At 40.2% G+C, this 25,360-nt stretch overlaps 1 protein-coding gene across 1 annotated transcript in view; it reads right to left on the bottom strand.

Annotated features, from left to right (window-relative positions):
- Positions 1-403: 403 nt before the first annotated feature.
- LOC149251736 (uncharacterized) overlaps positions 404-25,360 on the bottom strand; it is a 38,123-nt gene continuing 13,166 nt past the window's right edge. The window contains exons 2-3 of the mRNA XM_089456565.1: positions 3,587-3,673; positions 404-3,375 (exon numbers count right to left, since the gene is read on the bottom strand). Coding sequence (XP_089312691.1) covers positions 856-3,375; positions 3,587-3,673 — 2,607 coding nt within the window. The 3' untranslated portion in view covers positions 404-855. The remainder of the gene's footprint in view (positions 3,376-3,586; positions 3,674-25,360) is intronic.

The raw sequence follows: 25,360 nt of genomic DNA, 5'->3' as shown, positions 1-25,360 counted from the left end.
TTAAAGCATTTCAACCATAAAATGTTACCCAAGAGGGCATGACCATAGTTCCGTAAACAATCTCATTTTCACCCGAAAGATTTTGATCTGATTCCAAAATCATTAATCTTCCAATAATTTTGAAAAGGAATCACATAATCTGATTCCATGTGTTTTTTTCCAAGATAGTTGAAATGTAACAATTTTGACGACGATTCCTGCTACTGATACTTAAACAGAAAGTCCATCTGGACAAAAACTGATTTGGTAAGGATGAATAGAGGAAAACATGATGAAACAGTTGTGATCGGAGTTGCAATGATGACCTGGCCTGATGTGAAGTTTCCAATTGTTTCTTACATCAACGCATTTCAAGAATAAAATAATGCCACCAATGACAGATTTAAAACATGCCACAATCCAAAATGACGCTTTCAAGGTTTAGAAACTTTTTGCAGATTATCTTACCTTGGATTATTATGTCACTCTGACAACCATCAAACCATGCATAAATGATGGAATGAGGCTTGAAAGCTTCAAAACTTCGTATGCCAAACAATGATTGTGAGACTAACAACTGCTTTGCAGTAAAATATCGGGTCAGTCTTATCAACTTTAGTGCTTGGTCACTTGAATACGACTTGCATTTTGCAAATAAATCTATCTATAATGTCTTGCAGATATTTCATGTGTGTTGCTCTTGAGTTTAGGAAAAATATGTTGGGCAGGCATGGCATTATCTATTAAATGCTGATAATTTGATTCTCTACCTACTTAAAACAAACATATGCCTGCAATTATCAATATTAACGCCTGGATTATTTTCATAATCAAATAAGTAATAAACTGGAACTTTGACAGGCTTGGAAATGTACACTAGTCTGTAGCTCTACTTCGAACTGGTGAGATGGCCGGAATCTGCTCGACAGCAGCGAACTGATCAGAATTGCTCAGAATCGGAACAGTAGAAACACCCCTAGAAATATGAATATTTGATTCTGCTTGTGGCGCATGTGTGGACGAGTCACATAAAGACAATAACTGTTCAGAAGAACTAGGTTGAATCATAGGCTGCACTTCTGAATAGCTGTACTGGTCAAGACAGTTCTTAAATGTATCTGTAAGTGTAAATAAAGTATCCTGGATATACAAATTATCATCAAAATCACTGCCAAGCAGAAATTCACGTAGGCTATTGAGTTCTGCTTCAACCGTAGCATTCTGAATGGAAGTAGCATTCCTTGAGAGCACGTCAATAGAATCTCCCTCATTAGCAGATTGATTAACTTTCTGAGTTGCTGAACAAATCTCCGAGATATTTTGTTCTTTATTGCTTGATGACATGTTCAAAGGTTCTGTTGTCTCCATCGAGTTGCTTTCCAAAGAAATTATTTTGCTTCCAGGAAATCTTGTAGCCATGATACTGGGGCCAGTTCCATGAAGATGCTGTATGTCCCTTAGTGTGAAACCTCCATACATGCTTCCAATTTGACCAGGGAGATGAGTGACCATGCTAACAGTAGATTCAAGATTTGTTGATGCAGAGTGTAGGTTGGTCGTAGATGAACAAGACTCTTTTTGGATGGATCCCACAGGATGCACAGAGATGCATCCATTATACAATGGAACCATTGGAGCTGCATTGGTACTGGCATCATGACTTGTGCCATCCATATTCATTGAACTGGTGGAGCTTGTGATTCCAATATCAGTCTGCCCATGCAGATGAGAAGACAAACCAAGAGTAAAGGGGGATTCTGTCTGAGATCGAGGGTTTGGTTGCAGATTGTCTGTAAATAAAGATTTCCTGAATTGATTTGCAGGTTGTGTCGGAGGATTTGATTTCAGATTGTTAGTAAATGAAGACAACCTTAATTGATTTGTAGGTTGTCTCTGAGATGGATGGTTCAGATCAATTGTAAATGAAGATGGCCTCAACTGATCTGCACAACTATGGCCGACATTCCAGGGAATACCTGCAACAGTTCCTGTACCGACTTGATCGCTTCTACCCTCCTGACAAGTGGAAATCATGTGGTTCCCAAGCATGCTTTGATCCTTTCCAATCCTTGCATTATGGAGAAGTAAATGAGAAGACAAATTAAAGGTAGAGAGAGTCTGTGTCCAAGAGGGAGGGTTCTTTGTAAAAGGAGGTGATTTGATTTGATGTGCATAACCTTGGCTCATGTCAATTGGAACAGATGCAATGGAGCCAACTTGTTCACTGCTACCAGCCTGACTTGTGGAATTCATGGGGCTTGCAAGCTTCCTTCCATTTTGCCCAATTCTTTCACTGTGTCCAGGGAAATGAGCTTGCAAACCAAAAGTGGGGACCATTCCTGGCTGCAAGGAAGGATTTAGATTGTTTTTGGATGAGCAAGGCATGGATTGCTGCCCAGAAACTTGGCCAATATTGGATGGAACACAGGTAACTGGTTTTATATGCATCTGATTACTCCTGCCAGCCTGGCCTGGAGAACTCATGGAGATGCCATGCATGTTTCCACTCTGGCCAATCTTTGCATTATGGCTAGGTAAAGAACAATGTAAACCAAAGGTAGATTGGTGGCTTGTCTCAACAATAGGGTTTAGATTGTTTGTAGATGAGAGACACCCAGATTGAACTGCAGCATCAAGGTTAATGTCTAGAGAAGCAGATGCAATTTCCTTTCTACCCACTGGATTGTATCTGCCAGGCTGAACTGTGGGACACATAGAGTTAGTATGTATGTTTCCACTCTGACTGATTCTTGCAAAATGGCCAGGCATGCAACCATACAAACCATATATAGATGCAGCTCCTGTCTCAGAGCAAGGGTTCTGATTGCTTGTAGAAAAGCCAGGACTCCTGGAACTTGCGTGCATGCTGCTACTATGGCCAGTTCTTCCATTATGAAAGTGAGTATTCATATGTTCTGTGGATGAGAACGACCTGAACTGATGCACACCACCATGGCTACTAATTGACAAAGCAGATGTGACTGCTTTTCTACCAATGCTATTACTTCTGCCAGCTGGACCTATGGAACTCATGGAGTTTGCGAGCGTGCTTCTATTCTGGCCAGTCAAATGACTCGATAGAGCAGCAGAAGAAAAAGGCCCACGTGAAAGGACAGGGTCTGCATTCTGGCAAATGCTTGAGGGAATATATGTAACTGCGTCTACACCCTCTTGATTACTTCCACTAACCAGAAATGTAGATCTCCCACTAGATATTTGAGGTATGACATCGTCAATAATGGGTGGTGATATCATCTGTGTTTTGTTCAGCCTGTAGGAATGTCTTAGCTTCCTCCATTTCTCTTCTTTTTCTGAGGCATGGCAGTGATCGCTCATCGAATTTCCTTGGCCCCAAGTCAAACATGGAGCAGGCTTGTCACATACATAACAATGACACTGCACAATTGAATTAAATAAGGAACAATGTCTTAGATAAGTACTTTTTAAATACAGTATTATCACAAGCAATCTGTATGTAAATACCAAGCACAGAAAAATAAAACATACATCACAAAATCACATGTACAATTCAAACCAAACTTCAGCAAATAATAACTATTCTTCCAAACTCTTTGAACTTAAATAGACTGTGCCTCAATAAGCTTACCAGAGCACAATGTTTCTTGTGAGGTGTGCTGTTGAAAGGAAAACTTACGCAACAATGCCTTGAATGAGGATAGTCCCTACATGCAACCTGATAACATTTTAAAGACTGGTCAATTATCAGCATTATGATATCAAACTTGACAAAGTAATCTTAAGGCATAAACTTATCCATCACAAAAGCCAAATTGAAATGCTAATGCACAGCATTGTCCATCACAGAACCCACTGCAATACTAATCCATGGCATTACCCAGCACAGAATCGACCTTCAGATCTTAAGAGTTCACTTGACATCCATCATGTAGACTCAAGTCTAAAATGTCAATGATGTTACTAACTGATACGACAAGAATTTTAAACACTGTTCTGTTCAAAGACAAAAAAAGAAAACAAACAATCACATTTACCATACACTTTTTTCATTATTCAAAATTATTTTCTCAGTGGCAAGCATATTTTACCAAGGCAACATCAAATCCGTAGTTGCATTCCCTGAGAGACAGGATGGCACATATTTCACAATTATTATAAATTGCTGAGTTGCACCAAACAGGTTCTGCAGTGTGAACTAAACCAAGGTAAACTAACATTATCATAAAGATTCAAGTGAACATTTTTTAAATTTGAGTTTCACTGCAGAGCTTACTGGAGAATACAAATATTTCTCAATAAACAATAGTATCTAGGACCTAACAATAAAAAAATGAAAAGCATAAACACAACAATATTCAACTGATGTTTATTTTATCTTTTCCAATGGTCCTCTGATGAGGTGCAACTGAAGACTATTAAATGTACTAAGTGACAGGGTACAACCTGTTACCACAAAATCTAGCAGGCCTTGGAGAGGGAAACCCTACAAGACAAGTAGCTAGACCAAGTGCTAACAATGGGGTAGAAGCCCAATGTCACCTCAACCAAAACCACCCTGCTCTTTACGGACTTTCACCAATGGGAGTCTCGGTACGAGGGAGATCACTTCAAAGAGATATGCTAGGTATAAGGCACAAAGTGATCAATCTAGAGCTCATTCAAGAGAGAGGCTCAATAACGGCTCAAGGCTTCAAGTAAGCAAAACACTCTCTAAGAAAAGCCCTAGAATGTTAGTTTTTGTAGCATCATAGGTGTTCTAGTCTCGAGACTTTGTTGAGAGGCTAAAACACAGGAGTTCTGCATAACGAATTAATCACACTGCAAAATTCACAAATAAAAATATTGCGGAAGATAAACTGGAAACTGAGAAAATACTGGCTCACACACACACAAAATATAACACTGTTATTTTTGGACAAAAATCCCCGGAAAAACCCAACTTGGAAAAACCAGTGCAACAATTGAGGGTTTTTATTGTTAAGCAGTAGTGAGGGTACAATAAATATCACCAAGCTGGTGAATCTATCCAAGAGGAATACTGCCAAAAATTCTCTGATGGAAATTACCCTCTCTCCGAGCAATCTTGGCACTGTCTGACCTCTAAAAGGCTAGCCATCCAAGTGATTTGCGCAGGCCCTGCATCACCCTAGCATTGCCTAACAAACGTACTGCCTGAATCGACTACCAATCTAGCCATCTTGCCTACTGCTCACTGGGAAACTGTCTCTCCGACCTTTGGAAAACTTTCCCAGCCTCTGGAACTAAAAATGAGCTCCTCTTCAGCTGGATCGAATTGCCCTCTTGAAGCTCTGTGCTGCCTCTGTGCAACCTCTCGAAGAAAATCTCAGCCTCCTCTTTCTAACTCTCGGGAATTGGAAAAAGATTCCTCCAAACTCACTGTCTCTGCCCCTCTTCGCTTCCCTTCTCTGGCTCAAACTTTTTGGCAACTGTTGCTGCTCTCTAGAAAATCAAACTACCCAAGGAAATCGATCTCAAGTGTGTTTGTTTTCCATCTACCCATTGACCTCCTCTTATAATCTCTAGTTGGGACTCCAGCGGCCAAGATTAAAACATAAGCGATGGCTGAGATTATTTCTGAATCGCCCTGTGTGAGTTTCTAGATGATTCACACCTTTCTCAATTAATACTGATTAATTAACCAGATTTCCTAAGTTTATACTCAGGGAAAATTAAAAATTTGGTTAATAATCTAATTGAGACACTTCTAGGTGGAATTTCCAAAAACAATTTCAGCTTCAAGAGTTAGATGGCAAAGGTGAAGCGGATGATCCTAGATGGAGTCTGTGACTATATAGTCTCGCATATGTCTGGCAAGAATACTGCCAAGGAGATGTGGGACGCTCTCGACCAACTATATCAAAATACTTCTGAGCAACAAAAATTGTTCTTGTAGGAGAAGCTAACAAACATCAGGATGCAGAAGGGTGAAGGCATAGATCCCTTCCTTACCAAGATTCCAGAAGTCCGTGATCAATTTGCAGCTATTGGGGAAGCACCTTAACCGACAGAGCTTGTGCATTTGGCACTAAACATTGTCTTAGAGGAGTGGCAAGTCTTTGTCCAAAGTATCTTGGGACGAGACCAATTGCCTAGATGGGATAGGTTGTTATCTGACCTACAGTAGGAGGAGATGAGGCGAGATCTCGTGAAGAGCACCATTAACGGAAACAACAACAAGGGCTTGAAGGGTGAGAAGGAAGAGGAGAATGTGGCTCTTGCATCAAAGGATTCTAATCAGGGACATGAGAAGAAGAAGAAGAAGAAGGACCTATCTGGTCAAGTGCTTCAGGTGTGGCGAGTTTAACCACTATAGTTCTCAACGTCCTCTCAGGAAGAAGGAGAAGCAAAACAAGTTGTCCTCGAGACTGGAGGAAGTCATCGACATGTGGATGACCAATGAAATATTTTATTGAGAGACAATCCAACTAGTTGTTAATTAACTATTAACTAGCATTTATGATTTTTTCCATAAAGGCTAGCCTCTCCTCATTGTAATGTTGTTGTTGTGAATTTGAGACAAGTGCTAGCATAATCAGTGTTGATAATATCGTTCTCGGAAAAATATCAGCGAGGGTCCTGAAAACATCTTTTCGGCAACATCAACGAAAATATCAACAAACATAAAAAAATCATTTTTTTCATATTTTTAAACATATAAAGAAATAATGATATTTAGCCGAGATTTTCAAAATATGGCAATATTTAGTTGATATTTTCAAAATATCATGATATTTAGCCGAGGCTTTCAAAATATCGACGATATTTTCAAATCTAAAAATATCGCGATATTTACCTATTGAAATATCGTTTGCCTGAAAATCGTGTGATGTTCGCGATATTTCACAAAATATCGCCAATATTATCAACACTGAGCATAATAAAGAGCTCACATTTTACAAACCCTTATGTAATTATTTTGTACAATGGTGGAACGTTTCTTGTTTTTATTCTTCTTCATAATATATGATTCGTGCATAATTATTCTAACTTATTATCGTAATTAATAAAAATATTTCAATACTATCCCCCAATCAAGGTGTGGCCACTAGAAAACGTCAATGAAAGGACGGGGTTATGGCTCCTCCACCACCTTGATCACATGAGGGAGGGCAGGAGGCCAACCCATGCCACCGGGATCAACATTATCACATTTAATTCCATGCTCATGATGATACTTGCCCATTCCAAGGCGGGGAGGATGGCCTTGCCTCCAAATAGTAAATACATTGTTGAGCTTTTCTACTAGCTTGTTTTCGCCTCAACTGGTCTGTCTGCATGCCAAATTGAACCTATCTTTTGCCAAAATTTTCTCCATTGCAAAGGTGGCTTCCCTCACCTCTCATGGGGAGGTTCTTGGTCCTATTGGCATTCGTGCAGAGAACCATCAAATGGTCAATAAACTATCCAAGATTGAGAATCTCCAAAAAAATCAAGGTCAAGTCTTTTCAAGAAACCCATTAGCTTCAATTAATGTCTCAAACTTCGGTTAACGAGGTATGGTCTGTCTTACATCTCTTTTCTGGGGCATGTCTCGGCAAGTTTATTTAGTTTAGATGTCTATCAGTCAACCAAGTTTTGTTTTTGGATGCACTTGGCTTTCCAAGCCAGTTTAGCTAGATATACTTTTGCAACTTGTATTTTTTGTTATGTGGTCTATTTTGGCTCAAAAAAAAAATTATTATGTCGTTGGTCTAGTTTCCCGAATGGTAGACAACAGTAGGAAGGGACTATGATGTCCTTTGACCTCTAGTTTATCAATGGAATGTTTATTTACCAAAAAAAAAATTATTCCAATACTAATGATTTTTTCCATTGAGGGGCTACTTAGTCACGTGGAGAGAATCAATTAGGGGGCAACCCCACTTGATTTTTCTTTTTTTTGTAGGTAGGTCACTCCAAGCATTTGAACTCATGAGGGAGCTTCAATTTGTCTTTAGAATATTGTATTCTACTACACATAAAGATAGAAGGTCGGAGACACCACTTCAAGGAGAGGTTGCTCCTAGGAAGGTTCGAAAGTCACCAAGAGGGTTAGAAAACAGTGATGGCGATTTCCATTTTGGACCAAACTCGCTCCCTTGAAACAAGCCATCTGTATCGACTTAGAGGGGCATTGGCTTCACATTCTAACAAAAAGGAGGGACCCAAAGGTGCACAGGCATATCATAACAACCACCTATTCTTAAAAATCCAAAAAATTATTTTATTTTTCTATAGTTAGATTAGGATATCAACTTGTCGGTTTTTCATGTTTTCATCTTTTTAGCAAGCTAAAATATTGGGGATAATTGATTTAACCGATAGATCTTTACCAAGGTAGGATACAAATTTCATTGCATGTTATTATTACACTCGTATCTAGCCATTGGCATCACAAACCGAAGTTTTTTCAAGGCTATATTAAGTGAGATCTGCAAATTAAACCAAGGTCTACAACTTTTCAAGGAAGTAAATGATCAGGTGCTCATGTCCTAAGTGTCGTAAAATGCTCAAAATTTAAAGTGCTCAGAACTAGTTCAAAGTTGAACGACTGGAAAGTTCTCGTCTTCCTGATTCTGGCGCCGCAAACGGTTCGAAAAACGGTCGCCGTATGAGGAAGTTATGGCAAAAAGAAGAATTTGCCCATAACATTAGAAATTTTAATTTTTCAAAAAAAAATTAAAAAAGGAATATTCCGCAGAATATTCCTTGGAATATTTCAGAGAATATTCCCTTTGAACAGCCAATCAGAAGCTGCCACGTGGCAGGCCCGGAGGCCGCCACGTGGCCACCAGATGACGTCAACAAGATGGGTTGGGCGGATGTATTAAAAATTGTTTTGGTCGGATGGGGGATCGAACCCCCGACCTATGGTCTATTAGTCAAGCGCCTTACCGTTAGCCCACGGTCTTGGCTGTTGTTCAAAGGGCAGATTAAACTATTATTGAAGTTTCAAATGTGTTGGGGCGGAAACCAAAGGGGGCCAGCCCCCCCATGCCATATGACCTTGGGCCGAGAACCGTGGGCCAGCACATTTAAACCGCCAGCCAAACTGCCAGCACGAAATCCGAGGCAGCCCACAAACATTAAATGTAACTGCAGGATTTGGCGGAAATTTTGGTGGACATGGCGAATTTGGCGGACCCGCCATAATTGGCGGAGCTAACTGGAGTTAACTAAAGTTAGCTGGAGTTCTTTTAGGCTAAACTGGAGGGGATCATTAAATGGCCATAACTTTGGCTAGAAAAGGTGGTTTTGGACGAATTTTTTTTTTATTTTGGGTATTTTCGACCTTCTGAAGCCATTGGTGCAGGTCTTACAGCCATCTGAGATCATTTGCAGAGGTTTTGGAGCCGTGAAAGTTCTAGGAGCCACCAGGGCCCAATTTTGTGAAGACTGTATAGGGTTGCAGGTATCCATTGGACGTGATCCAATAGTCAATCCTGAAGGATTCAAGTGTTCTGAATCCATTTTTACCATCTATTTCTCCTGTAGATGCTTCTATTCAGCTGTATTTTCAATTTGAGCATTTAATAAAAACAAGGACAAGCCGGGTTGGGAGCTTTGGACCCAGCAGACGTAGCCCTGGAGGGGGTGAACTGCTTTATCAACTTCCTTTGCATTTGTGGTTGATTTATTTTGCAGAACAAATTCATTTTAATGTGTTAAACAGTAAAAGGAAATAACTCTGCTATGCTTAAATGGGTCATGAACAGCTGAAAATTTCATGTGTTTTCTTTCTGCAAGACATGGAAATCTTTTAAACATGTTTAATTCTGAATTGAATACCTTACAAACAAATTTCAAGTAGTTTCAAATTCAGATCAAGTTGGTATCAGAGCAACGGGGTTTTTGTGCAAAGATCTTCTAACTATCTTGCAAAGTATTGATGCTTACCAGGTTGAAACTTAAAAGAGGGGAAGGACAGTTGACTAGAGAACGAGAGAATCCTCAGTCAAGGAAGGCCAGAGAGCCATCACCTCCACCTTCAATTTCACCCTCAAGAGTCTCAGCAGAAGCTTCAAGGATGTCTGAACATGAAGGAGAAATTCCTACAGAGACAGATCCAAGAGAAGAAGAAAGAGTCTTCAGAAAGGCTTTCTTGGACCTCACTGAAATGGTGAGGATATTGTACCAAGAAAGAAATGAGAAATTGGCTGGAGAAGGGTCCAAACATCCACATGAAGGAGAGGGCTCTTCAGGAGGTAAGAAGGATGATGATCATTCCAAGAAAGGACATGGAGGAAATGGTGATCCACCACCCCCATCTTCACCTTCTTCCTCTTTATCCTCGTCTTCTTCCGTTCATAAGTATAGATCCTCTGGAAAAAGTCCTTTTTTGAAGCTTGATGTAAAATTCGAATTACCTATGTTTAATGGTGAAGTGAATGCAGAAAAGCTTGACAACTGGATTAGGCAGTTGGAAGTTTACTTGAGGATCCAGAATATGCATGATGATGCCACAAAGATTCAGTTGGCTTCTTTGAGAATGGATGGAGCAGCACTGGTCTGGTGGGAGGCCAAGACTAAAGAGGAGATCAAGAAATTTGGTAAGGTCACCTTAACATGGCCTGAATTTCTGTTAGCCATTAAAAAACAGTTTTATCCTCTTGCTCACATGCAAAAAGCCATTATGAATTGGCAAAATTTCAGACAACTTAAGGGTCAGAGTGTCCAAGACTACACCCAAGAATTCAGAAGAAGAGCTCTCTTGTTAGGGGTAGATTTACAGACCCAAGAAACCTTGCTGAAATACATCGGTGGCTTGCATAGCTACTTTAGACACACCATCTTGATGTTTAACCCTACTAGCCTAGATGAGGTTTGTGTCCAAGCTACCCATTTAGAGGCAAGGGGAAAAAACACATTTGAAGAGGGTAGAAACAAGCCCCCCAAGGGGAAAAACAAAGAGAAAACCTCCAAGGGAAAGAGCAAAAAGAATGCATCTTTCAAACAGGAGAGTGAGAAAGTGATTTGTAAACACTGTTCTAAACCAGGCCATGAGGAGAAAAACTGTTGGAAATTATATCCTGAAAAAAGACCTCAATTTAACAAATCCAAAGGGAAACAGAAAACTGCTGCTACTACATCTACACCACAAGATTTAGGGGAAGATTCAGGTGATGAAACCAAAATTGCAGCCATGGGTTTGAAAAACTTGAAGGGAAAATAATTTGAAACTCAAGCCAGCACTAGTACCTCAAACTGCCATGTACAAGCTCCTAATGAGGAAGAAAGAATTGAACTGTTTCATGTGAGGGTGATTTCAAAACATACTAAAATTGACACACTTTTTGATAGTGGGTCACAAGCAAACCTTATATCAGAGGACTTGGTCAAGCAGCTTAAACTTGAGACCGTTCCACATCCGAAGCCATATCCACTTGGATGGATTTGCAAGGATGCAAATTTACAAGTTTCAAGAAAGTGCACATTGCGCTTTGCAATTACTGCACATTTTATTGACACAGTTGAACTTGATGTGGTACCTTTTGATATAGCAAGAATTGTTTTGGGAAGTCCTTACTTGTTTGACAGGAAAGCTATCTTTCATCGCCATGAAAACAAATATCATCTATTCAAAGATGGCAAGGAGTTCATTGTTAGAGCTCATCACAAGAAGACAAATATAGTGATGGTGAATGCAGGACAGGTAAAAACGCTGGTCAATTCAAGTAAGAATTTTGTTCTTCTTATGATTAAGCCCAAGGTTGATGTGAATCATGAGTCATTTGACAATTATGATCCAGAACTTAAATCAGATCTGTATGATGTAGTTGATGCATATCATGAGATGTTTCAGGAGCCAACAGGTTTGCCTCCTAAGAGGGAGATTCAGCATGAAATCCATTTGCATCCAGATTGTCCTCTTCCAAACATAGGCATGTACCGCATGTCTATTATGGAGAATGTTGAAATAAAGAAGCAAATCAAGGACTTGTTGGACAAGGGTTTCATAAGGCTAAGTACTTCGCCATGTGGGTCACCGATTGTATTGATTCCAAAGAAAGATGGCACTTGGCGTATGTGTGTTGATTTCAGGGCCTTGAACAAGATAACGGTAAAGAATCGTTACCCACTCCCAAGGATAGATGATTTGCTAGACCAACTGAAAGATGCTCGATATTTCACTAAGCTAGACTTGCGCAGTGGATATCATCAAGTAAGAATTGAAGAAAGTGACATTTGGAAGACAGCCTTTAAAACCAAACAAGGACTCTTTGAGTGGCTTGTGATGTCGTTTGGTTTGTGCAATGCACCTGCAACTTTCATGCGGGTAATGGATGATGTCTTGTGTCCTTTTCTTGATGATTTCGTTATTGTCTACTTAGATGACATCTTAATTTTCAGCAAGTCTAGAGAAGATCATGTCATGCATGTTAGAAAAGTACTTGATGTTTTGAAGAAGAATCAGTTATTTCTTAAAATGTCAAAGTGTGAATTTGGAAAGACTTCTTTGGTTTATTTGGGACACGTAGTAGGAGGAGGTGCTTTGAGAATTGATCCTGCTAAGATTGAGGCTATTGTGAAGTGGCCTACTCCCAAATCCATAACAGAGGTAAGAAGTTTTTTGGGTGCAGCTCAATATTGGAGGAAGTTTATCTCTAACTTCTCTTCTATAGCAGCTCCTATGCATGCAGTGACAAGTGTGAAGCATGCTTTCCAATGGGGAGGCAAGCAGCAAAAAGCTTTCGAAACTTTGAAAGAGAAGATTAGTTTAGCTCCAGTCCTTGCATTACCGGATTTGAGACAGCCATTTGAGATACAAACTGATGCTAGTGATTATGCTATGGGTGCAGTTCTTCTACAGCATGGTAAGCCTATTGCTTTTCATTCTGGAACTTTTAATGGTGCTGTTGTAAATTATCCTACATATGATAAGGAGTTGTATGCGTTGGTACAAAGCGTCAAAAAGTGGAAACACTACTTGATGGGCAAAGAAACCGTTATACATACCGACCATCAGCCCTTACAGTACTTGCAATCACAAAGCAAGTTACAATAGTCACGACACTTCAGATGGATGGGCTTCTTGCAACAGTTCCATTTGGTAATAAGGTATAAGAAAGGTACTTTGAATAAAGTTGCTGATATGCTTTCAAGGCCTATTATTGGTGCTGTTACTTTACTTAAGAATGCTTCCATTGTACATGATAGTTACATAGAACAATATGCATCTGATGATGACTTTAAAGATGTGTATGCTAACTTGAGTAAAGGGAATCATGTAGAGGAAAATGACTATCACATGCATAACAATTTGTTGTTTCATTTGGGCAAGTTGTGTATACCACAGGGGGAGAGGATAAATGTCATAAGAGAAGCTCATTCTTCTCTTATTGCTAGCCATTTTGGTGTGAGCAAAACAGTTGCACATCTACAGAGGTATTGCTATTGGCCTCGCATGGTAGATTTTGTTTCAAGGTTCATAAGAGGTTGTTCATTATGTGCTACAAGCAAGCCTAGCAATAGGAAGCTTGGTTTGTATACTCCTTTGCCGGTACCTTCTAGACCATGGGAGAGCATCTCTATGGATTTTGTAGGAGGTTTGCCAAAATCTCGAAAACAGCATGATTATTTATATGTAGTAGTTGATCGTTTCAGCAAAATGTGTATACTTATGCCTTGTAAGAAAACTATAACTGCTGAACAAACTGCTGAATTATTTTTTCATCATGTATGGATTCACTTTGGTTTGCCTACTTCCATTATTAGTGACAGGGATTCCAGATTTGTGGGGAATTTTTGGTCCAACCTATGGGAGATGATGGACACAAAGTTGAAGAAAAGTACTGCTTTCCATCTGCAAACAGATGGACAAACTGAAGTTGTGAACAGAACCATTGTGCACCTCTTGAGAGGTTATTGCAGCAAGCATCCCAAGCTTTGGGATGAACATTTGCACTACATACAGCATGCTTACAATCGTGCCAAGCACTCTTCCACAAACACCTCACCGTTTGAAGCTTGTTTTGGTTACTTGCCAAAATCACCTCTTGATTTCATTCTTGAGAAAGATGTTGCCATTGAGGGACATAGTGACATTGACAAAGCTCGTTCATTCATTGAAAGAATTCAGCAAATACATCAGCAAATTCAAGAACAGCTTGAGAAGGGTCAAGGAAAGTACAAGGAAAGACACGACAAGCATAGAGTCGATCACAAGTTTCAAGAAGGGGATGAGGTATGGCTGTACATTAGTAAGGAAAGGATGCAAGGAGAAGGTAAAAAGCTGAAGCCTATTCGTTATGGTCCATTCAAAATCCTCAAGAAGGTTGGAAATAATGTTTTTCAATTAGATTTGCCTTCCTACATGCAAATGTATTCTGTTGTCAATGTGGAGAACTTACGTTTGTATGAACCTCCTTTGATTGCTGATCATGAAAATGCTGTTCAGCTGCCATCTATAGAAGATTTCTCGCCAGAATTCTTAGATGAGCTGAAAGAAGATACAATCCTTGACAGAAGGACACGCACTTCAAGGAGGGGCAGTGTAGATTATGTTCGGGTTGGTTTCAAAGGCAGCAAACCGAACAAGGCAAAGTGGATGGAGGTGGACAGAGTGAGGGAGCTGTACCCTCACCTCTTTAACAGGTAGTTGAAGGCTTTTGGGGTCCAAAAGCTTCCTAATGGGGAGGCGTGATCAGGTGCTCATGTCCTAAGTGTCGTAAAATGCTCAAAATTTAAAGTGCTCAGAACTGGTTCAAAGTTGAACGACTGGAAAGTGCTCGTCTTCCCGATTCCGGCGCCGCAAACGGTTCGAAAAACGGTCACCGTATGAGGAAGTTATGGCAAAAAGAAGAATTTGCCCATAACATTAGAAATTTTAATTTTTCAAAAAAAAAATTAAAAAAGGAATATTCCACAGAATATTCCTTGGAATATTCTAGGGAATATTCCCTTTGAACAGCCAATCAGAAGCTGCCACGTGGCAGGCCCGGAGGCCGCCACGTGGCCCCCAGATGACGTCAGCAAGATGGGTTGGGCGGATGTATTAAAAATTGTTTTGGTCGGATGGGGGATCGAACCCCCGACCTATGGTCTATTAGTCAAGCGCCTTACCATTAGCCCACGGTCTTGGCTGTTGTTCAAAGGGCGGATTAAACTATTATTGAAGTTTCAAATGTGTTGGGGTGGAAACCAAAGGGGGCCAGCCCCCCCATGCCATATGACCTTGGGCCGAGAACCGTGGGCCAGCACATTTAAACCGCCAGCCAAACTGCCAGCACGAAATCCGAGGCAGCCCACAAACATTAAATGTAACTGCAGGATTTGGCGGAAATTTTGGCGGACATGGCGAATTTGGCGGACCCGCCATAATTGGCGGAGCTAACTGGAGTTAACTAAAGTTAGCTGGAGTTCTTTTAGGCTAAACTGGAGGGGATCATTAAATGGCCATAACTTTGGCTAGAAAAGGTGGTTTTGGACAATTTTTTTTTTTATTTTGGGTATTTTCGACCTTCTGAAGCCATTGGTGCAGGTCTTACAGCCATCTGAGATCATTTGCAGAGGTTTTGGAGCCGTGAAAGTTCTAGGAGCCACCAGGGCCCAATTTTGTGAAGACTGTATAGGGTTGCAGGTATCCATTGGACGTGATCCAATAGTCAATCCTGAAGGATTCAAGTGTTCTGAATCCATTTTTACCATCTATTTCTCCTGTAGATGCTTCTATTCAGATGTATTTTCAATTTGAGCATTTAATAAAAACAAGGACAAGCCCGGTTGGGAGCTTTGGACCCAGCAGACGTAGCCCTGGAGGGGGTGAACTGCTTTATCAACTTCCTTTGCATTTGTGGTTGATTTATTTTGCAGAACAAATTCGTTTTAATGTGTTAAACAGTAAAAGGAAATAACTCTGCTATGCTTAAATGGGTCATGAACAGCTGAAAATTTCATGTGTTTTCTTTCTGCAAGACATGGAAATCTTTTAAACATGTTTAATTCTGAATTGAATACCTTACAAACAAATTTCAAGTAGTTTCAAATTCAGATCAGTAAAACCAGCCTAGAACATTTCCATTTTACTCTAGATTGTTTAAAAAGTAGAATTTTTAGTATTTAGGGTAAATTTCATTAATTGCTAGCCATAATTAATTTTCAAATCCAAATATGAAAATTTCTAGGTGTAAACATATAAATTTTTCACCCATAAATATAAAAAGATATTTCTAGGTTGTTGGACTAACCATCTAGAGGTGCTAAGCAATTTGTAGGGTGTGTGACCCACCATTTTGTGGGTGATATCCCTAGAAGAATTTTTTTCTCCAAGATGGTCCTCAGCCAGCAGCCAACAACCCCTTGTAACCACCAACTAGCTCATTGTGCCATTTCTCCGCCACCTGAGCCAGCCATGTCGTCCCTCACCCATTTGCCATGATCGTATGTTTGAAGGTGGGCCTCCCGAATCTAAAGGTGTGCCTTGTCATTTGGTAATTGAGTATTGTAGTTTACTTATCATGGACACTGTCGGGCATGGATTAATGGGGTGATTTGGCGGAAAGAATGGGCTAGGTCTGTGTTGTTGTCCCCTAGACCCCTTTTGGATATTAACCTTAGATTTGAGTCCCATGGGATCTCTTTTACTGACCATTTGGCTTTAGGGATGGTATTTCATAGGAAACCCTGATTTTGGTTGCATGGTCTCGCTCCCTCATCCGCATATATTACCCCCTTTCCACTCATTGCTACCCCATTCATCATTTCTCCCACCTGGGTCCACATTCCTCCACTGGGCCCACATAGGGCTAGTTCTCCCCTTCCCATTGCCCACACCTTGGGTTAGGCTTGGAATGATGCCCTGGAGGTTGATGCAGCTAAAAAGAAAAGTAGAAGCATAATTGGCCACATTCAAAAGGAAAATGTACCACAAAATGCAAAAAATGGCTGGGACAAACACATTTAGCATGTGGGTAAAAGGCAATACATGAGACCTACCCCATCATCATGGCCATCACCCTAGTTCCTATAGGTTCTATGAGCCTCCTTCATCATATACGAACCCATGATTGTCCCAACCCCTGGTGGGAAATGAACTGCACTACCTTAAAAGGGGGTATCCACTGCTACATCTCACACATCATGCTCTTAACCCTTGAGCCCTGAGCAGTTAATTAAAGAAAAATCATGAAAAGGCAAAAAACATATAAAGAAGAGTGGAAAAATCAAGGCCAGGGCACCTCATGTACCACGATTTCTCCCTCCTATACATTATATACCCAAGTATGGGCTTCCCTTTTATTAGCTACCCTTGTACCCCAACATGTGGCCTAGGACTGTCCTGTCTCATCCCCTACTTCATTCACCTCTTTATGACATTCCACCACCTTTAAAGGATGCACCTTGATATTAATTTTAGGAAACAATGGTATGTTTTATGCTTTAGAGCAATTTTATTTCAATTTCTTTATTAGCCCAGTATCAATATTCAGATTAGCAATCACATCAACATGATAGTAAAATGCAGATAGAACATAAACATAAACAATAGAAGACAAGCCAAGACAAGAGGACACAAGATGTGGCACCAGTGAGGGACAAACCCCAATGTGGGGAAACCCTTGATCAAATCTTCATTTAGTCTTCAATAGTTCAGCAAAGAGAGATAGTACAATTTACAAATATGATAATTTATAACAGCGACAAAAGAGCCCTAACCAGAAAAGTCAGCGTTGGTCAACATGACAAATTTGACCCTCAGCAAATTGATCAACTTTAGTCAACTTCAGCCTCCAAACAACAAGATAAAAAAAACCCTCAAAACAGTAAAATTCATCCCAATCAAAGTCTAGTCAAACAGCCCACCTACAGTAAGCTCTAGCTGCAGTCAACACTGGTCAACAGTCAACGTTTAGTCTCGATTTTTGTGCCCATTAATGCGGCCTACCCAAACAAAGATAGCCCTCACAAAATGCAATCAACTGAGGTCAACACATGCTGTTCAACACTTGGTCAAACTATCCAAAAATTCGGTCTCCTGAAATTTCGACCTCCTGAAATTTTGCTCTCCTGAAATTTCGGCCTCTTGAAATTTCGCTCTCTTGAAATTTCGGACGTGTGGAGGGAGAGGCCCATAAATCTGTACCCAATCAATGAGGAGAGAGAGAGAGAGAAGTGCGAAGATGAGTGTGTCCAAATGAGGCTGACGCTAAGTCACCTTCTATTTATATGCAACATTGAGGATGAATAGACGTGACTGTTGGGCTTCTGAGCCTACATAAGTTTGTTGGTCGACCTTGACAATTTGACCATAATCAAAATAAATTCATAACTTCATTTGTACATGTCAGAATCATATGATCTTTAGATCAATCCTACACCTCTCGGAGAGAGGAATCCAAGAAAAATATCAGCTATCATAAATAAGATGACCCATGTGGAGTTTGGCCGTAGTTGCCAATTTTAACACTTGAACCTATTGTCCCTTTTAGAAGTAGGAACCACCTAATAGGATACCTGGTTAACCCCATTTGGAGCTTGGAGACATTAGCACATGCCAAAGCCCATTATGGAAGGGCAGGCCATTATGAAGTCGTCCCCTGTGGTCCATGGTTGGTAAGCTCTTTTACTCGATTTCTCTAATGACTTGTTGTACTGGAAGGCTAGAAGAAGCATTGGATCTTATGGTCTCCATCTTGGGTTTGGTCTCCCTATACGGGGTCCTAACCCTCCAAAGGGCTACATTGGCATATGCAGGGTGTGTGTTGAGAGCCATGGGCCTCCACAGCAGTAGACAACACTCCATGGATCCTCGAGGATGTTCAGAGATTGCTCGATATTCACCTATTGGAAGAGGAAGATGCCCCTGATTCACCTTTGCCCAGCCAGCCCCACAAATGCACCATGCACTTGACAGCTGACCCAGGACTTGTAGGATGATGTGGCATCACCTACACCATCACCAGAGCCCTTATAGATGATCTACAAGCATCTTCGATTCATTTGGAGACCCATGAGGTTATTATTGTGCCCCCCCACCTGTTGGGAGCACCACAGGTTTATTGTTTAAAGAAGAAGAGGCCAACCCCTTGTCCATCAATTTTGAGGGTATTATTCTTCATTATGGAACCTATGGACCTTACCAGACCTCTTGGAGGGCTCTACGACATGTATTATTTATCATTTGATCTCTTAAAAGTCTTATTATTTCATTTGTGAACTAGTTTGGTGGGTGTTATGTAAAAATTAGTTAGGGTTATGTAAAATTAGATTAGCTGTAGTTATTTAGGAAAAAGGGCATGACCAAAGATCATGCCCTTTCACCAAGAGGCACCTAAGGTTGTATATAACCGGGCCTCTCTCTAAAAATATAATCATTCAATTCAGAAGTCTTTTACTTCGTATTCATTTTATTAATAAGATATTTATATATATATTTTTGTTCACCATTGAAGTTTGTTACTTCAGTGGGCTTGTCACCAAAAGTTAGGTTATTAGCACATTATTTTATTTTTGGGTCTTATGTAGGCCTAAGAGACTAATTCGAACTCCTCATTAGTGTATAAATACAAGTGATATGAGTTCATTTGCTCATCATGACTTTGGATTGGATCTCTTCTCTCTCTTGAGAATTTTGCACTTTTTCTTGGAGGATGAATTGGAGCTTTATGGATGAATTTTGATGTTTGGATTTGGTTCATCTTATCTTGGAGCTTCTCTATTGTCAAATTATGCATGGTTGGATATGTTCTATTACATGTAAGTACATACTTTTAATGCTATTCTTGTTTTTGCTTTGTCATATACATTGGATTGGGAATTTCGCTATTTTTTAGGCTAATTGCTGCATACATTCACTGCTTAAATTGTGGAATTGTCTCTATATAGCATCTCTCAACGTATGGGCCATGTAATTTTGAATGAAATCTCCTAGGGATAATTCTATCAATGAATTCATCTTGATAAGCCATCACCTTTTACAATCCGAAGTATAAAGTTGTATGCTTGCTTCCCTTTTCCCTAGAAAGCAAGCAAGGTAGTCTTAAGGCCTCCTTGACTAAGAAACAAGATCCTCATTCATATTTATCCTAGAATCAATTCTCCCAAGACTAAGGCACTGATCTACCAAGAGGTTGTCACTTAAAAATTAACTCTTTTTCAACTTCTTCCAATTCTAGCCAAGTTGGATCACCTAGGGCATCATTTTCCTGACAAAGTAGCCCTCCAAAAAGTTTGATCTCCTAGCCTCTCCTACATTGGTGTGTCTCAAGGCCTCCTCCAATTTTGAAGCCATTCCGATAGTGGAGTCGTGAGATAACCCAAGCCCTAGCTCCAAGATCAAACTTTGCCCTAGTATCCCCAAGGCTAATGCCTCTTAGGATCAATTTGACACCTCTAAGTGAAAATTCTTGCTTTGATCCTTTCTGCCTCCTTGTTTAGGTTAAAGAACATCATTGTTTGCTAAATAATTGCCTCTTAACCTAGGTTGGGTCCACTTGGTCCCGTGTGGTCCCACACTTTTGAAAAGTCAAATCTTCAAGAACCATTTGGAAATTCAAGTCCAATAAGGATTTTAGGATTGAGAAACTCCTTCACAAGGCATATTCCTCTAACCTAACCCTCAAATTCTCACCTCCTTATCCTAGAAATCTTTGCACCTTGCTTAACAAGCAAGAAAGTTCTATTCTTAAACCCCTTCTGGGAAAAGGATTATAAGGATCACTTCACATCAATTGGTTGATTCATCCTTCACATGTGACTTTCTATATATCGGGTCTCCTTCCATCGGGGAAAATCCATAAATAGTAGGGAGTCTTAGCCAAGATGACAGTGGGCTAAGCCTCCTTCGTTGTCCTTTGATCTAGTAGTTGCCCCTTAGTAGTCCCTTTCATGCCCCCTGCTAGTTTGAGTGGTAACAAGGTGGTTGTCAACCCCAAATTAGTTTTTTGACCCTATGTTTTATGCATATTTTTCAGTTTGCTACACAATACAAGAAAAAAAATTTAGTCATACCTCCTCAACTAGTGACCCAAACTAAATGATAATTATATTTCTAGTTAGAATTTTCGGTGTAAACCAAAATCCATAGGTTACATGCCATATTTGCAATGAGATTTGGCTATTAATATTTGTTGTTTATATTTCTAGTATTACAATGACATTTTTACAACTAGGCAGCAGGTATAAGTGAACACCTCCTTTGTAAGTGACTACATATACAACATTGGTCTTGCACCAGAGTTATTAGGGGTAAATTTAGGGACTTCTCCCTTGGTTGTTTAAGGGATGTTGGACTTGTTACCCACCATTTTGTGGGTGATATCCCTAAGAGAATTTTTTTTCTCCAAGATAGTCCTCAACCAGCAACCCCTTGCAACCACTAGCTAGCTCATTGTGCCATTTTTGCACCACCTGAGTCAGCCATGTGGTCCCTCGCTCATCTGCCATGATGATATGTTTGAAGGTGGGCCTCCTAAACCTAAAGGTATGCCTTGTCATTTGGTAATTGAGTATTGTAGTTTTCTTATCATGGACACTTCTAGGCATGGATTAATGGGAGGATTTGGTGGAAAGAATGGGCTAGGTCTGTGCTCCTGTCCCTTAGACCCTTTTTGAATATTAACCCTGGATTCTAGTCCTGTGGGATCTCTTCTACTAACCATTTGGCTTCAGGGATGGTATTTCATGGGAAACCTCAATTTTGATTACATGGTCCCACTCCTTTATCCATTTATATTACCCTCTTTCCACTCATTATTACCCCATTCATCATTTCTCTCACCTGGGTCCACATTCCTCCACTGGGTCCACATAGGGTTAGCTCGCCCCTTCCCCTTGATCGCACCATGCGTCAGGCCTGGAATGATGCCCCAGAGGTTGATGCAGCAAAAAAGAAATACAAAAGCATATTTAGCCACATTCAACAGGAAAATGTACCACAAAATGAACAAGATGGTCCGGACAAACATATTTAGCACGTGGGCAAGCCAATACATGAGCTCTACCCCATCATCATGGCCATCACCTAGTTCATATAGGTTCTATGAGCCTCCTTCATCATATAGGAACCCACGATTGTCCCAACCCCTGGTAGAAAATGAACCGCCTTAAAATGGGGTATTCACTGCTATATCTTATGCATCATGCTCTTATCCCTGGAGCCCCAAGCAGTTAATAAAAAAAAATCGTAAAAAGGAAAAAAGGCATATAAAGAATGGTGGAAAAACCAAGACTGGGGCACTTCATGTACAATGATTGCTCCCTCCTATATATTATAAACCCAAGTGTGGGCTCTCATTTTATTAGCTACCCTTGTACCGCAGCTTGTGGCCCAGCACTGCCCATTCTCATCCCCTACTTCATTCACCTATCTGTCACATGCCACCACCTTTTGAAGGATGTACCTTGAACATATTATCCCCTTTAGAAGTAGAACCCACCTAATAGGATACTCGGTTAACCCCATTTGGAGTTTAGGAGACATTGGCACATCCCAAAGCACATTATGGAATGGAAGGCCATTATAAAGTCCCTAACTATGGTCCATAGTTGGTAAGCTCATTTACTCAATTTCTCTAATGGCTTGTTGTACTGGAAAGTTAGGGGACACATTAGATCTTATGTATGATTGCGGATGGTCTTCATCTTGGGTTTGGTCTCTCTATACGAGGTCCTAAATTCTAATCCTCCAGAGGGCTACATTGGCACATGTAGGGTGTGTGTCGAGAGCCATGGGCCTCCACAACAGTAGAAAACACTCCATGGATCCCCGAGGATGGTTAAAGTTTCTTGAGATACTCTTCTTGGACGAGGAAGATGCGCGTAGTTCACCTTTGCCCATCCCCTACACCATCATCATAGCCCTTCCAGACGATCTACAGGAATCTTCAACTCATATGGAGATCCCATGAGGTTATTATTGTTTCCCACACCCATTGGGAGCACCAAAGGTTTATTGTTTGGAGAACAATGGGCCAACCCCTTGTCCATCACTTTTGAGAGTCATACTCGTCATTATGGCACCCATGGACCTCATCAAGCCTTTTGGAGGGCCCTACGACATGTATTATTCATTATCTTACCTCTTAAGAGGCTTATTCTTTCATTTATGAGTTAGTTTGATGGGCTTGTGACCAAAAGTTACATTATTAGCACATTATTTTATTTTTGGGGCTTATGTAGGCCAAGGAGACTAATTCGAACTCCTCATTAGTGTATAAATACAAGTGAGATGAGTTCATTTTCTCATCATCACTTTGGATTGGATCTCTTCTCTCTCTTGAGAATTTCGCACTTTTTCTCGGAGGATGAATTGGAGCTTTATGGATGAATTTTAATGTGTGGATTTGGTTGATCTTATTTTGGATCTTCTCTATTGTCAAATTTTGGATGGTTGGATATGTTCTATTACATGTAAGTACATGTTTTTAATGCTATTCTTGTTTTATTTTGTCATATACATTGGATTGGGATTTTCACTATTTTTAGGGCTAATTGCTGCATGCATTTACTGCTTAAATTGTGTAATTTTGTCTCTATAACCTCTCTCAATGTATGGGCCATGTAATTTGAATGAAATTTCCTAGGGATAATTCTATCAATGAATTCATCTTGATAAGTCATCACCTTTTGCACATCAAAGAATAAAAGCTGCAAGATTGCTTATCTTTGTCCTAGAAGGCTAGCGAGGTAGCCTTGAGGCCTCCTTGACTAAGAACCAAGGTCCTCATTTATATTTATCATAGACTCCATTCTCCCAAGACTAAGGCACTGATCTACCAAGAGGTGGTCACCTGAAATTAACTCCTTTTCACCTTTTCCTAGGTCTAGCCAAGTTGGGTCACCTAGGGCATCATATTCCTGACAAAATAGCCCTCCAAAAAGTTCAATCTCCTAGCCTCTCCTGCGCTAGTGTCTCCTCAAGTCCTCCAATTTTGAAGCCATTCTGACAGTGGAGTTGTGAAAAAAGCTAATCCCTAGCTTAGAGATCAAACTTTGCCCTAATATCCCAAGGCTAGTGCCTCATAGAATATCAATTCAACACCTTTAAGTGAAAAATATTCCTTTGATCCTTTCCCCCTCCTTTTCTGGGTTAAGAACATCATCATTGGCTGCTAAAAACTTACCTACTAACCTAGGTTGGGTCCACTTGGTCCCGTGTGGTCCCATTCCTTTGAAAAGATAATTCTTCAAGAACCATTTGAGGTACCAATTTCAACAAGGATTTTAGGGATTCGGAAACCCCATCACAAGCCATATTCCCTAAATCTAACCCTCAAGTCCTCCCATCCTTCTCCCTGAAGACACTGTATCTTGCTTAGAAAGCAAGCAAGATTTATTCTTCAACCTCTTCTAGAAAAGGATTATTTGGGTCACTCCACATCCACTTATCGATTTATCCTTCATTGGTGACTCCATAATATGTCGGATCTCCTCCCATCGATGAAAGTCCGTAAATAGTAGGGAGCCTTAGCTGAGGTGACAATGGGCTAAGTCTCCATTTGTTGCCCTTGGTCTAGCATTTTCCCTTTAGGTCCCCTACTAGTTTGAGTGGTAATAGGACCTAAATAATAGGGTCCTGGGCAAAAGTGACATTGGGTCCCTGTCTTGTGTGTGCCCATCTAGCGGGTTGTTGGGACCTTAGCAACACTACTGATTTGATTGGTAACATGCCCCTTTCCAAAATAATATGGATATTTTAAATGTTGAAGTGTATCTTTTTCACACAAACTCTGATAGAAAAATCTCCTCATGTACCAATTTAGGAATTTTTATGCTCCAAGATGATGTGTCACTTTCTAGATCTATCTCTAAGATTTATATCAAATAGAACTCCAAAATAAGGACATAGGGTCAACAAACAATGGAATTAGAAGTATGCAACTAACAGTTCATCAAATATGACATGATCAAGAAAGAGCATAACACAATTCTTTCATGGAATTCTATCTATATGTCAAAACGCACTCTTATGGATTAGTGGTTGGGGCAAGGCATTGCTATATAATATCCCAAGTTCAAACCCTAGTAGGTGTATAATGGAATCAAAAGTATATAGTTAACAATTCATCAAATATGACACAACCAAGAAAAAGAATAACATATTTCATATACGAAATTCTATTTATATATCAAAAAGCTTTCTTGTGGCTTAATGGTTGGGAAATGGTGTTGCCATGTGACAAACAGTAGAATCGGAAGTACAAATAACAATTCATCAAATATGAAACAACCAGGAAAGAAATAACATTGTTCATAAATGGAATTCTATCTATATGTCAAAATCTCTCTTGGGATGGGAGTGCAGCCATGTAGCATGCCAAGCTCAAACATTGGCAAGTGTAGAACCCCTTGTGTCTCTTTGTGTGATGGAAGGTATGTGACCTATAGAGTTGGTTTTCCTCCATCACCAAAGGGGCATAACACATGTCCAACAAGTGAAATTTGAGCAGGGCAGTGAGGAAGC

Source organism: Pinus tabuliformis, chromosome 7, assembly GCF_031772625.1.
Source record: "Pinus tabuliformis cultivar Carrire ecotype Pingquan chromosome 7, CPIR1, whole genome shotgun sequence".
NCBI classification, from domain to species: domain Eukaryota; kingdom Viridiplantae; phylum Streptophyta; class Pinopsida; order Pinales; family Pinaceae; genus Pinus; species Pinus tabuliformis.
Note: the sequence above shows the minus strand (reverse complement) of the source record. Positions and strands in the feature narration are given on the sequence as shown.